Here is a 14,018-nt window from a genome sequence, read left to right as displayed (position 1 = left end):
GTATGCTTTTGGCCCTCAAATAGTTGGTGTTATTTATACTCTTTATATGGTGATTATTCACGTAGCTGCCTTCCCTGTTATCTCAGTTTGATCTGGTCTATTTATATCTCAATATTATTCAAGCATCTGCCTTGCCAATCAGTATGCATTCCTTCTAGGTCCTAAATTGCTAACATTTAAGTATCCATTTCCCAATTTTCCTCTCAGTATATAATACATCTACTTTAAAATTAATATTATTTGAATGTGTAACTCCATGGTCCTCCCTGTGATTTTAAGGGTCCATTTGTAGAAAGAAAAAAAAAAATCAACACCTATTTTCCATTCACTAACGAAAAATATGTTGGAAACAGTAGAGGGTTTGTAAAGTTAAAAGCTTATTTATTTTTAAAATAAGAAAGCACATTTCCATGCCTGAGCGTAACCAATCTTTGTCCAATGGAACTATGATGTTATTTCCTGCAACTTGATTTCACTTTTTATGAGCCAGCTAACTCATATTCTTTATTCTAGACTATCAGCAGCTTCCTTTTTCCAAATGCTCACTACAAGTTTGAGTTGAATTGAATATAACAGATGTAAAAGTGGTATGCAAGAGTAGCTTTCATAGCTTCTGTAGTTAAAGAACTGCAGAGTGCTAAAATTGCAAAAAAATTACAGGACGTTCCACAGACAAAATCTTCATTGGTCACTTGTTTGTATAGTTTTTAGTTTACTTGAAATATTGACAAGGGTGCTAATTTGTATGCTTGGATGAGACTACACTAGTAACATTACAATTCAGGATGTTACTGTCACTAGGAAAATGTCTCAAAATGCTGGAGCCAGTCCTTTAATTAAATTAGAAATACCCATTACTTCATGGCTCAAGGAAGTCAAAAACAAGTGAGGGTTGTCTCTCAATGTGAAGTAGAGATGGATCACTGCTCCTCCTCTTGGAAAATTCATACATTATACCATATGCTTTCCACGCAATCCTTTTTTAGGAGCTGTGACCTACTTATTCATTTTTCCCTGGCATGTCAGTCATTCAAGTCCATGTGTGCATGTTCTTTTCTACTTGCATCACTTAGGTGACCAGGATGACATCTACTAACTTCACACAAAATAAATTTCAGAGTGTAATGGTCATACTTCATATGAATGTAAAACTCTTAAGAATCTGTTTTAGGAAATTGAAAATGTTTACCATCCAGAAAAAGGAAAGCTGCTGTGAAAACTACCAGAAGTTGAGGGTAAAGAGTGGTGTTTTTACCCAGCAGGAAGCAGTACAGCATAGTGATTTCAAGCTGGAGCCTGGATCGAAGTCTCCTGTGTCTGAATCCAGCATCCATCACTTCCTGACTGTGTAACTGACCTTAGGCAAAATTCTCAGGATGCTGGAGGTGCTCCAAAGTCTTGTTAAAGTACTGGACCTGCTCCAAGGTCTTGCTAAAATAGAGGACATTAGACCCAGTAAAGTAAGTTATTTAGCCTAAAAATTAAAATACCTTGTGAGGCAATGGAACATAAAGGAGGTAAGCAACTATGTTATATTTTAATTCTGAATAGCAGAGATACATTCAGAATTAAAATATAATAGTGGGAAATACATTGAAGACAGAAAGTGTGATTCAACATTTCTTGATGTCGTTCTGTTTATGTTTGTAAAATATTTATCATAATGCCTGATATAAAGTCTGCTCTTAATGAATGTTGACTGCTGGAAGCTTTCATCCTTCAGAATAAGCATGGGTTTGAACATGTTTCATACTGATTTAACTTTCTTTTTTAATTTAAGTATAGTTGATTTACAATATTATATTAGTTTCAGGTGTACAACATAGTGATTGAACATTTTTATAGATTATATTCCATTTAGAGTTATTACTAAATAATGTCTATATATCCTTGTGCTCTACAATATATCCTTGTTGCTTATCTATTTAACATGGTATCCCAGTCCCCCCTTAACCCCATATCCCAGTCTTGTTCCTCCCCCCTTCCCTTCCCCCACTGGTAATCATGAGTTTGTTCTCTATACCTGTGAGTCTGTTTCTGTTTCATTATATACATTCATCTGTTTTATGTTTTTAGATACCACATATAACTGAGAACATAGAGTATTTGTCTTTCTCTGTCTGAATTACTTCACTAAGCATAATACTCTCTAGATTCATCCATGTTGTCACAAATGGAAGAATTTTATTCTTTTTTTATGATTGAGTAATATTCCTATATCTATATCTATATCTATATCTATCTATCTATATATATATATATATCTCACCTTCTTTATTCGTTCATCTATTGATGGACATTTAGGTTGCTTCCATATCTTGCCTGTTGTAAATAATGCTGCTATGAACATTAGGCTGATTGTGCCTTTTAAAATTAGTATTTTTGTTTTCTCTGGTGAAATACCCAGGAGTGGAATTACTGGATCATATGGTAGTTTTATTTTTAGTTTTTTGAAGAACCTCCATACTGTTTTCCATAGTGCCTACACCAATTTAAAATACCACCAACAGTGTACGAGGGTTCCATTTTCTCCACATCCTCACCAACATTTGTTATTTCTGTTCTTTTTGATGATAGCTATTCTGGCAGGTGTGAGTTGATATCTCATTGTGGTTTTGATTCACATTTCCCTTATGATTAACAACGTTGAGTATCTTTTCATGTGCCTGTTGGCCATCTGTGTATCTTTTCTGGAAAAATGACTGTTGAGACCTCCTGCCCATTTTTAATTGAGTTCCTTTTTTTTATATTAAGTTGTATGAGCTGTTTATATATTTTGACTGTTAACCCTTTATTGGTCATATCATTTGTAAATATTTTCTCCCATTCAGTAGGTTGTCTTTTTATTTTGTTGATGGTTTCCTTTGCTGTGCAAAACCTTTTAAGTTTTTTAGGTCCCCCCTTCTTCTTGTAAATTTTTGCCTTTATTTCTTTTGCCTTAGGAAAAACAGATCCCAAAAAATATTGCTATGATTTATGTCAAAGTATCTCTATGTTCTCTTCTAGGAGTTTTATGGTTTCAGGTCTTACATTTAGGTCTTTAATCAATTTTGAGTTTATTTTTGTATACTGTGTGAGGAAATGTTCTAATCTCATTCTTTTACATGTAGCTGCTCAGTTTTCCCAGCACCACTTATTGAAGAGACGATCTTTTCTCTGTTGTATATTCTTTCTTCTTTTGTTGTAGATTAATTGACCATAAGTGCATGGGTTTATTTCCGGGCTTTCTATTCTGTTCCATTGATCTATATGTCTGTTTTTGTACTACTGCCATACTGTTTTGATTACTGTCGCTTTGTAATCAGAGAGTGTGATACCTCCAGCTTTGTTCTTTTTCTCAAGCTTGCTGTGGCAATTTGGGGGTCTTTGTGGTTCCATATAAATTTTAGGATGATTTGTTCTAGTTCTGTGAAAAATGGCAAGGGTAATGCAATCCCTATCAAAATGTCCCTACTTTGATAGGGATTGCATTAAATCTGTAGATTGCTTTGTTTAGTATGGACATTTTAACAATATGAATCTTTCCAATCCAAGAGCATGGGATATCTTTCCTTTCTTTGTATCATTTTCCAATTCCTTCATCAAAGTTTTATAGTTTTCAGAGTATACATTTTTTTATCTCCTGGGTTAAGTTTATTCTTATGTATTTTATTCTTTTTGATGTGATTATAAATTAGATTGCTTCCTTAATTTCTCTTTCTGATAGTTCATTATTAGTATGTAGAAAGACAACAGATTTCTGTATATTAATATTGTATCATTCAATTTTACTGAATTAATTTATTGATTCTAATAGCTTTTTGGTAGAGACTTTAGGGTTTTCTATATATAGTATCATGTCATCTGCAAATAGTGACTGATTTAACTTTCTTAAACTTCAGTTGCTGGAGTATGCATTATAGTGTTTGAAAGTGATCTGGAACTGAGGGAATGTAAATCAGAGATTACAAATTAGTCAAGTTAGAGTTAGGGCCAGTAAGGAATGTCTCCCCAGAATAGGGGACTATGCTAAAGACTCACAATGCATTAGGAGAGAAAGAAGGTTGGAAAAATGTGTTAATGTGTATGTATATGTGTGTAGTTATGCATATGTGTATGTTCATGTGTGTGTGTGTGTGTGTGTGTGTTTGTGTGTGTGTGTGTGTGTGTGTGTTTGCGTGTGTGTATGTGTAGGTAGGAACTAGGTTCCTGGGCACAGGAACATCATTTGGGAAGAATGGAGGCATTGGCCTTGGTTCACTCAGAGAAAGGTAGATAGTTTTATTTGGCTGTAACACTGGGGAAGTGGGAGTAGTAAGAAAAGAGCCTAGAGAGGAAGGCAGAAGATAGATTATGAAGAACTTGGTAATTAACATTAAGCTTAAAAATTAGGCAGTCACTGAAAGATTTAGAAAATAAATAACAAGATTAAAGTTGTTTTTTAGAAATATTACTCTGGTTGCAGTGTGGAGAAACTATTGAAAAAAGCCAGAGTTGGTGGAGGGCTCTGTGGAAGATCCAGTGGAGAGGCAGGATTACAGTGTGGAAGGCACAGTGCCTCTGACTTAGTCAAGTAAAGCCTGTGAAAAGTGTACAGTGATGTTTCTGTAGAAGTGATGGAGAACTATGAACTGTTAGCTAAAATAATTAAGAAGATCATTAGCTAGTTTAACAATAGGGAAAGCTTCCAGTAGAGGTATCCATGGGATTATGACCTGAGTCTTTGTCTTTAGCTCTCTATCGCTCCACATTTTTACCACTGACTTGGACTGAATATGACCTAAAGACAAAGGGAAAATAAACACATTTCATATATCTCCGTAGTATTAATAACTTGCCTTGGTACACTAGAAACTGAATAAATTAATATTAATAAAGAGTTGATAGAATCAGAATCCAAATAGTATTAATTAGAAAATTAGACCAACTATAAATAGACTATATTAATCAGGGACACATGAAAATAAAAAGAAAATAGTACATCACAAACTATTTTAATGCAAGCTTAAGATGAATCAGCAGTATGATATTGTATTCTAAAAAAAAAAACGCACTCTTTATACAATGTATACTACATTAATTTAGGGAGCTGGCAGTCCTATTATAATTTGCTTTGCTTGAACCCACTTGGAATATGATTAAGAAATGGACTCACATTGAGCTGTGATACACTGGAGTATGTTCAGAGAAAAAAATAACTAGAGAAATGAATGGATCAGAATAGTCATGTGACAAACAAAAGATTTAAAAGTTTTAACCTGGATAAAAGGAAATATAGTAGGAACTTGGTATCTGTTTTCAAATTCTGGAAGATGATCACGCAAAAACTTGGCTTAAATTTATTCTAATCAGAGCAAATGGTTAGAAGCTTCAGGGAGCAAATGATGGATTAATAGATGAGAGAACTTTGTGCTAGAACTCTCCCAGAGAAGAAAGAAGTTTTAGATAGCAGGAGGTTTGCCATTCCTAGAGACCCATATGTATCAATAGTATTAGAAGCAATCTGAATATCCAAAGGATGGGTAGATGAGATAATTAATTGATTGTGTCATTCTTAGACTCCTGTATCCTTTACATTTACAATAATAGTACAATTTTAGTATTAATACATAGTGAGTATTTTTATAAATATTTGCAGATTGATTTAATTGATTTAATTGAAATATTTGCAGATGATTTAGATGTCTTTTTGAGACATCTGTTAAAAACCTGCAGCAATAACAAAATAAGTATAGGAGTTTTATTTTATCCTGTCCTTTTTCTTTCTCCCCCAAACTTTATTATGAAATTATTAAATATACAGAAAAATTCAAATGAAATAAATATTCCTATACTCACCACTTTGATTAAACAGTTGTTAACGTTTTTCCATCTTTGTTTTTGTGATGCCTTACACCTAAGCACTTCATCATGGATCTCCTAAGAACAAGGATATTTTCTTACATAAACGATATCATTATTTTTCCTAAGGAGAAAAAAGAAACAAATAATTCCCTAATGTCATTTAATATCCAGGACATTTTTTTTTTTTTAAATTAATTTATTTATTTATGGCTGTGTTGGGTCTTTGTTTCTGTGCGAGGGCTTTCTCTAGTTGTGGCAAGCGGGGGCCACTCTTCATCGCGGTGCGCGGACCTCTCACTATCGCAGCCTCTCTTGTTGCGGAGCACAGGCTCCAGACGCGCAGGCTCAGTAATTGTGGCTCACGGGCCCAGTTGCTCCGCGGCATGTGGGATCTTCCCAGACCAGGGCTCGAACCCGCATCCCCTGCATTGGCAGGCAGATTCCCAACCACTGCGCCACCAGGGAAGCCCCCCAGGACATTTTTAAAATGACCATTGATATTAATAAAGAAACATGATGATTTTATCTTTTTTTTTTTTTTTTTTTTTTGTTCCTGTTTTTGTTGTTCACCCGTGGCTGTGGCTTGGGCATTTCACATCATGCCAGGCGCTGAATTTTGTTCAAAGTTGCCTGTAGGGCTTCCCTGGTGGCGCAGTGGTTGAGAGTCCGCCTGCCGATGCAAGGGACGCGGGTTCATGCCCCAATCTGGGAAGATCCCACATGCTGCGGAGCGGCTGGGCCCGCGAGCCATGGCCGCTGAGCCTGCGCGTCCGGAGCCTGTGCTCCACAAACGGGAGAGGCCGCAACAGTGAGAGGCCCGCGTACTGCAAAAAAAAAAAACAAAGTTGCCTGTAATCCTGTAGAGGCTGTGTCCCTGGACAAGACCACCCTCGGTGGTGAGATGCCATTTGTGCTGGGGTCAGAGGGGCTCTCTAAAGGGATATATGAATGAACCTGAATGTTATGGGCCTGGATGTGCCACCATCATATACCTCTAAATTTTGGCCTGTCATAGAAGTGTTCTTTGGAAAGTGTTTCTGAGAAAGGAAGCCCGTGTGGGTGGTAGATTTCCTCTACCCCCTCTGCAGGTTGTGCTAATTTGTGTGTGAAATTAACCACTGGGGACATTTCTTCTAACAGCATTTTAAGCTCTTCAATGAGATGGTCTGGCTAGTAGGGACGAATTTATTAGCACCCAGGGAAAGCCTTGGAGCATCTGTCTTTTGTCTTCCATCTCGTATTTCCCCCAAGTAGTGGCTGTGTGTGACAGCAAAAATTCTACCACGGTAACATGAGGGGTCTAGACTTTTCCTTGGGACGCATATTCATCTGCCTCAGGGCTCACTAGTGGTCTAGTGGGTGTATTCTGATGAGTTTAGTCAGCAGAGCATTTTAAAAAGTTGAACTTCCCTTTTGACGGGGTGAGTGCTCTTCAGTCCTCACCACCTCTTACTGAATCTCCAGTGTAGGCACTTAACTTTGCAGCTCTGGACCAAAGGGTACTGGGGCTCAGAGGGAAGGCTGTTCCAGTGGTTGCCTTTGGCTCTGGGATGTTATTGTGTCTTTTAAACTTTGGGGGTTTAGGGGTTGGTGCTGTGATGATATAGACACTGGTCATTCTTTCTGGAACTTTGGAAAGGTGAGATCTGGGGCATGCAGGACAGGATCCTTCTAACTTTGATGTGATGCTGCCTCCAGTGGAAGATTCCTCAAGCTGTAGCTACTCAGGTACTGATCCAGCCAGCACCCAAGGAAGACTCTTAAGGACCAATCTTATTAAAGTTGTTGAACAGCAAGCTGGGTTTCTATTCGTCCGACCAGCCTCTTCTTGGACCTGCAACTCCTTGACTTAGATGAGGCCAACATTTTTTTACCAAAAGTTCTGGAGGCTGGGAAGTCCAAGATCAAGGTCCGGAGAATTTAGTTTCTGGCGAGGTTGCTTTTCCTGGCTTGCAGACAGCTGCCTTCCCTCTATGTCCTCACATAGTGGAGAGAGAGAAAGAAAGAGATGATTTTATCCTTTGGATAAGGATTTGTAGAAAATTAAAGTTAGGAGGACATCTTTTACATTTGTTTAGATAGAAAATAAGGTTATTATAACAGTTGATTGAAAGAAACAGCGTATCTTCTGAGAGGATAACAGATGGTGTATCATTCACAACATCGATTCCTTTATTGAACTGAATGTCTGTAAGATACTGTATCTACTTTATGATAGGACCTATTTGAACAGTCTTAGAAGTTAGACGTGAGATTGGTTGGCACATCCATCACAGGTTTATGAGTCATACAATCCTCAGTAGTAGTTAAAATGGACCTAAAAGCGAAAAAAAAATGGATAGGCTTTAGCAGTTGACTAATATAAATCTTTTATTTCAAGTCTTGGGTAATGTTCTTTTGTGAATCAGAGCCTGTGATAGGGAAAGTGGCAGTGTTGTGAGTTCTGTGTAAATGAGGGATTCCTTGCCATTTGGGATTCTGTATCTGCTAAACAAAGTGGGGCAACTCTGCTTATGGAAAAGAAGACTATTCTATTCTGTTTCTCTCCTTTTTCTCTAACAAACCTCTTAATGATGAAAACTATTAACTTTTACTATAAGCTTGGAGAAAGAATTGCAGGCCTGTCGCTTGATACAGAGGTTATGTGAGATGTGATGGCCTTTCCTAAATTAAAACAAACAAAGAGACAAAACAATTAAACCAAACAAAAATAAAATTGTGAGAATGATTATCTTATATGATTTTTTTTTTAATTTCAGAAAGCAAAGGTAAGTATAAGAAAGCAGTGGAATTTTGCTTGTATCCAATAGAAACTAGGGAATGTGATGATAATGAGAAAGTGGTCTATAGATTGTTGAAAATGTGAAACTGTGTGAATCTTGGTACAAGTCTCTGGAAACAATTATAGATTACTAAGATGCTGCTTTAGGATCATATAGTTCTTCTGTGTTCTTTATTACTCTGAAATGTATTTCATCCACCAAACATGTTTTTGTGAACTCCTTAGGGTAGCAATTCTGTCTTCATGTACCACATGCTTATGAAATGCTACACACAATTCTGACGCTTCATAATAAAAAGAATAAGTCTAGAAGCAAACACCTTGTATAGAAGGTGCATAGCATGAAATAAATATTATTTCTCAAGATAAGAGAATAAGCCCTGTTCAAAATCATGTGAACAACTACCCTTTTGCAGGTCTAAGAATGGATGGAAAAAATGCTTTGCCTTTCAATTTTTTATTAGGAAGTTTTAAAACCAAAGATATACTTTTAGAATAAAAATAGCTGGTTTCTTTCTCAGAGAATCAAATGTATAAACTTTTATTTTCTACTTCATAAAGAAAAGAACTGAAATATGTACTTTCTCAGTTCTCTGCTCATCTTCACATCAACAGATTACAGAGAATTGCCCCATGGCTTGAGTAAGTAAGGTGTCCTCCTATCCAAGGCTTAGCCTACTTCCCATGCTTTGGATTTGGTCCTCTTTGGGTCTTGAGGATTATAACTCATGAGCTATCCCCTCTCTTTTCTGTCTTTTAACTTTCTCTTTCTATTGGTTCTTTCCCCCATCATATAAATATGTTGTCTTTCTCATTAGAAAAGAAACAAATGCATAAACATCCTGAAATTTCATACTATCTCTGGTTACTCTCCTATTTTCTGCTATCCCTTAATATTCTAGCTTCATTTTAAAACATATTTTATTCATTTTTTTAAAGTTGTAAGATTAACACAGGTTCATCGTTAACTATTTAAAACAGACACAAGAAAATTAATCAAATGCCTATCATCTACAATGAACCACACTTAATACTTTGTTAAGCATAAGTGCAAATTGTAACTTCTTATAAAGCATGTTTTGTCATCAGATACCTTCTATAGAAAAAAAATGGCTAGATGCAGAGTATTTTATTAATTAAATGTACCATAGTTATGTAAATAATCCCCTCCCATTGGATATTTAGAGTATTTCTAATCACATTGTTCTTATGAACAAAGTGAGCACCCTTGTAGCTAAATCGCCCACAGTTTTCTTAAGGTTATATCCTATAAGTAGAATTAGATTCAAGTGTATGATATTTTTAAAGCTTGATAGATTAACAAAAAGTTTTCAAGAAAGTTTGTATCAATTTATTTTCCTTTTCAACTGTACTTTTTCTCATACCTCCATAATTTTGATCTGTAAAAATTCCATCTCATTGTTTTAATCTTTCTTTTTTCTGTATTTGCACATTTTCATGTCTTCATTGATTCTTTGCATGTAATATGCATTATCTATTCATATTCTTTGCCACTTTTTCCATTGGAGTGATTATATTTCTTGTTAATATTATTTTATATTGAAGATACCAACCTTTTTTCTAATATATATGTTTGTATTTAGTTAACATACTTTCATATATTTTCTTCATATTCCTTTAATCATTTTAATGAGTTTGATTATGAATTTTTTCAAATATTCAAATTACATTCAGCAATATTGCCCTTATTTTTACTGCTTCTGTTATCAAACTTAGAAAAGCCTTAGCATTTTTATGCAATTGTTTTTTAATGTAAAATTTTATTAAAGGGTGATCTATAGAAACCAAAATAAACAAACCATTGTGTAAAGCCTTAATAATATATATCCAAGCAACTAGGATAAGAAACAGAATACCACCAGCACCCAGAAGCCCATCATTCACCCTCCCTGCACCTACACCCAACACCATTTTTGGAACTTTTTAAAAAATGAAATCATACAGCAATATTCCCTTGTGTCTGACTCCTTTCAGCATTTCGTTTGTAAGATTCATCTCTTACTGTTGAATGTAGTTGTTCACTGATGCATTTATTCCGTGCTGCTATGAGTATTCTTGTACATGTTTTCTGATGAATATGTATACATATTTTTCTTGAGTATATATCCTGGAGTGAAATTTTGGGTCACAGGGTTGGTGTATTTTCAACTTTAGAAGACTCTGGCACATAATTTTGAAAGTAGGTGGTTATTTTGAAGAGAGGTGAAGGATAAGAAAGTTTTAACCCGCTATCATCATGTGTTGACCATTTCTGTATCCTTATTTTGTATTTATACCACATTCAAATTAAAATTTGAACTAAGGAAAGTAGATACAGCTTTTCCATTTTATTTTGCCATTAAGAAATAACTTCAGATTTGCATTTCTAAAATTGATTCTGTATTCCTAATTAAGGTTAAGTACTTTCCAATTACTCTATTATTTTTCTGTTCCATATATAAGATCTTACAATTCTGATTCCATATTATTATTAAAGTCATCATATCTCACATTTTAGGAATTTCTGTGTATTTTGCCTGAATGAAATTTTGAAGAAAACTACTAATTTGTAGTGGAATAGGCAAGGGCTTTGGAGTCAGGCATGAACAGTTTCTAATGTTGGCTCTATCACTTGATAAGTTGCATGATCTTTGGCCAAAGTATTGTTTCCTGTAAAATTTTACTATTTGGGGTTGCTTTGAAGATTTAGTGAAACCATAAACTCTTCTGGAATGTTTGCTCTATGGCAGCCACTGATTCTAAACTCTTATGGAATGTTTGCTCTATGGCAGCCACTGGTTCTAAGTGACTTGTTATGAGATAACATTTGCCCTTTACAACAACTCTGTGCAGTAGCCTCCATTATCATACCTTCTTTAGAGATGAAGAAACTCAGACTGAGGATTGAAGCAACTGTGCTAATTTACCTGGGTTACCAGTGGCAGAGCCAGAATGTGAACGCAGTTTGGCTTCAGAGTCCATGCTCATACCGCTGTTCTCCTCCACGTATATAAGACATCTAATTTTGTTCTTGACACCCATTAGGCATGTAAATACTTAATATCCTTCTGCTTAGCGTAAGTCACCAAAGATTTTAAACATATTTGGAGTACAATTTCACACAGTTGATTGTTCTGTAACTACACCATCAAATTAGTTGAAAAAATAAGAGAAATATTTCTAACTAATACTGTGTAAAATGACAAATTTCCAATGCTTCCTGAATATAAATTTTTCCAATCACTGTGGTATCTTCTGAGTCCTAATTCTTCACATTTAGAGGAATTATTACTATACCATGACTTCTTACTAATTTAGAATAGGAGTTTGCTGATAGTATAGTCACCTGACATTCATGTGTCAAAAGATTTTTGATGAGGTATGGATTGCAAGCTGTGGAAATGCCCTATTCAAGGGAGTTTAATATGTGAATGATGGTGCTGAGAGCACATGGTGTGAAATTTGAAAGGGAGAAAAATAAACGTTCTTTAATTTTAATGTTCTGGTTTCCTCAGGACAGAGGTTGGAGGGTGTCAGCTTTCAGGTGCTCCCTTTTTCATTCCATTCACCAAAGCAGCAATAAGGAAGAGATTCGTTGGAGACAAAGGTCCCAGTTAGGTCACTTATAACTGAAAAGAGAGTGATGATGTCAAGGCTGGGACACGAATGAGGGAACTGGACTGAGGCACAGCTGGTGGAAGGTGACAAATGGAAAGGACGTGTCTTTAAATTATAGTCTACATTGTATGGCCAAAATTATATGCTGCAGTGTTATTCACTGACTAAGGGATTTGCACTGTTTGGGAGAGTTATCTTTCAAAAATGTCAAGTGGTTTTTGAAAAAGGATTTAAAGTAAAACAAACAGAAAAATGCTACTTCGTCCTTTTTTCTTGCAAGTAAGATGCTGGAATTTACAAGTGAATAAGTATTTTGGGCTTTTAACATGATAAGTGCCATAAAAATTATGCAAAACAATTCTGATTTCTGAGTTAATAGAGATAAATTTAATACAGTTTTCCCAATGTTAACTTTATAGCTTTATATCAATATAGAGGATTGATTATTTTCTAACTGTGTGCAAAATTTTGAGGGTTAATGTTCAGTACTTAAGGCAAGATCTATATATACCTAGGCCCTAAAAGAAGCAATTACTAAATAAAAAGGCAAAATCATATTCAAATCATGGTAAATTTTGGTAGCAGTATCAAAGAAATTTTGCCAGTGTGGATTTATCTTAAAGGGCACATACCAAATATTCAAATTCATAGAAAATGTAAGCACAAACTTCATGTACTTAGACAAATCACTCAAACACACACACACGCGTAAGTGCACAAATACATACATAAAAGTACAGAAACCTTCCCAGATTTTCTCTATCTTGTAAGAACTGTGTGATTATTTTTTTTCTCTGCCAGGTGGTATTTTTGAATATGTGGAATCTGGCCCAATGGGAGCCGAGGAGCTTGCGTTCAGATTTGCTGTGAACACAATCAACAGAAACAGAACCTTGTTGCCCAATACCACCCTAACCTATGACACCCAGAAGATAAACCTCTATGACAGTTTTGAAGCATCCAAGAAAGGTAATTGATAGATATTTAACTGTATGTTTTCTGGAATTCAAATTTTCAGCTATTCTTAAGAGATTTCTTAATCCCTAAAGTAATTAATAAGTCATTAGGAATATTTTCATGCAAATGTTTCTTTTCAAACTGCACATAAATTTTATCAGGGAAGGTAAAGTGATATGATTACCTACTGAAAACAATTGCTTATAACATGAAATGCAGTGAAGTCTGGGATAGTGAAAATTTTTTTTCCCCATTAATCCTTTTGTTTTGCTACTAAACTATTCCTATTTTAAGAATTTTCTAAAATAAAACAATACCAGCTGTGGATTTTACGAAGTTTTACAATCAATGTTTACATTTTTATTTGCATTATATGTCAATTCCACTCTATTACTGTGGTCTCAATTTTCTGACTACCTTGAAAGTTCTGTGGTTCCAAGTGACTTCAAAAACTCAGTCTAACCTTAATTGGAAAAATTTGAACAACCTTTCATTTGTGTATAGTCTATGCCGATTTTTGAACCACTTGATGTTTCTTTTGGTGACTGAAAATAAATGGCTAATGATAGGAAAACCGGATTAGATGAAGAAATAATAAAAATACCTTATGAATTTTATTTATTTTATTATTTTGTAAAACTGTGTTTTAAATATAAGAATAGAAATATAATTTTTGGAATGTGACTTTAATACATATATGAAAGAAGGTAATAGAGAAACTATTATCGAGGCATTATTTTAACCAGTTTTAGTAATAAATATGTTTTGAGAGATGTTTTCATAGGCTTACTTTGTCTAAGCAGGTGATCTTTTCTTTTGCATGTTTAGGATTCATGTA

At 35.0% G+C, this 14,018-nt stretch overlaps 1 protein-coding gene across 3 annotated transcripts in view; it reads left to right on the top strand.

The window, feature by feature from the left end:
- GRIK2 (glutamate ionotropic receptor kainate type subunit 2) overlaps positions 1-14,018 on the top strand; it is a 625,962-nt gene that overhangs the window by 224,996 nt on the left and 386,948 nt on the right. For all 3 annotated transcript variants that reach the window (XM_065888797.1, XM_065888798.1, XM_065888799.1), the window contains exon 2: positions 13,025-13,192. In XM_065888797.1, the coding sequence (XP_065744869.1) occupies positions 13,025-13,192 (168 nt within the window). The remainder of the gene's footprint in view (positions 1-13,024; positions 13,193-14,018) is intronic.

Source organism: Phocoena phocoena, chromosome 12 (genome assembly GCF_963924675.1).
Source record: "Phocoena phocoena chromosome 12, mPhoPho1.1, whole genome shotgun sequence".
Taxonomy (NCBI): domain Eukaryota; kingdom Metazoa; phylum Chordata; class Mammalia; order Artiodactyla; family Phocoenidae; genus Phocoena; species Phocoena phocoena.
This window is presented reverse-complemented; position numbering and strand designations above follow the sequence as displayed.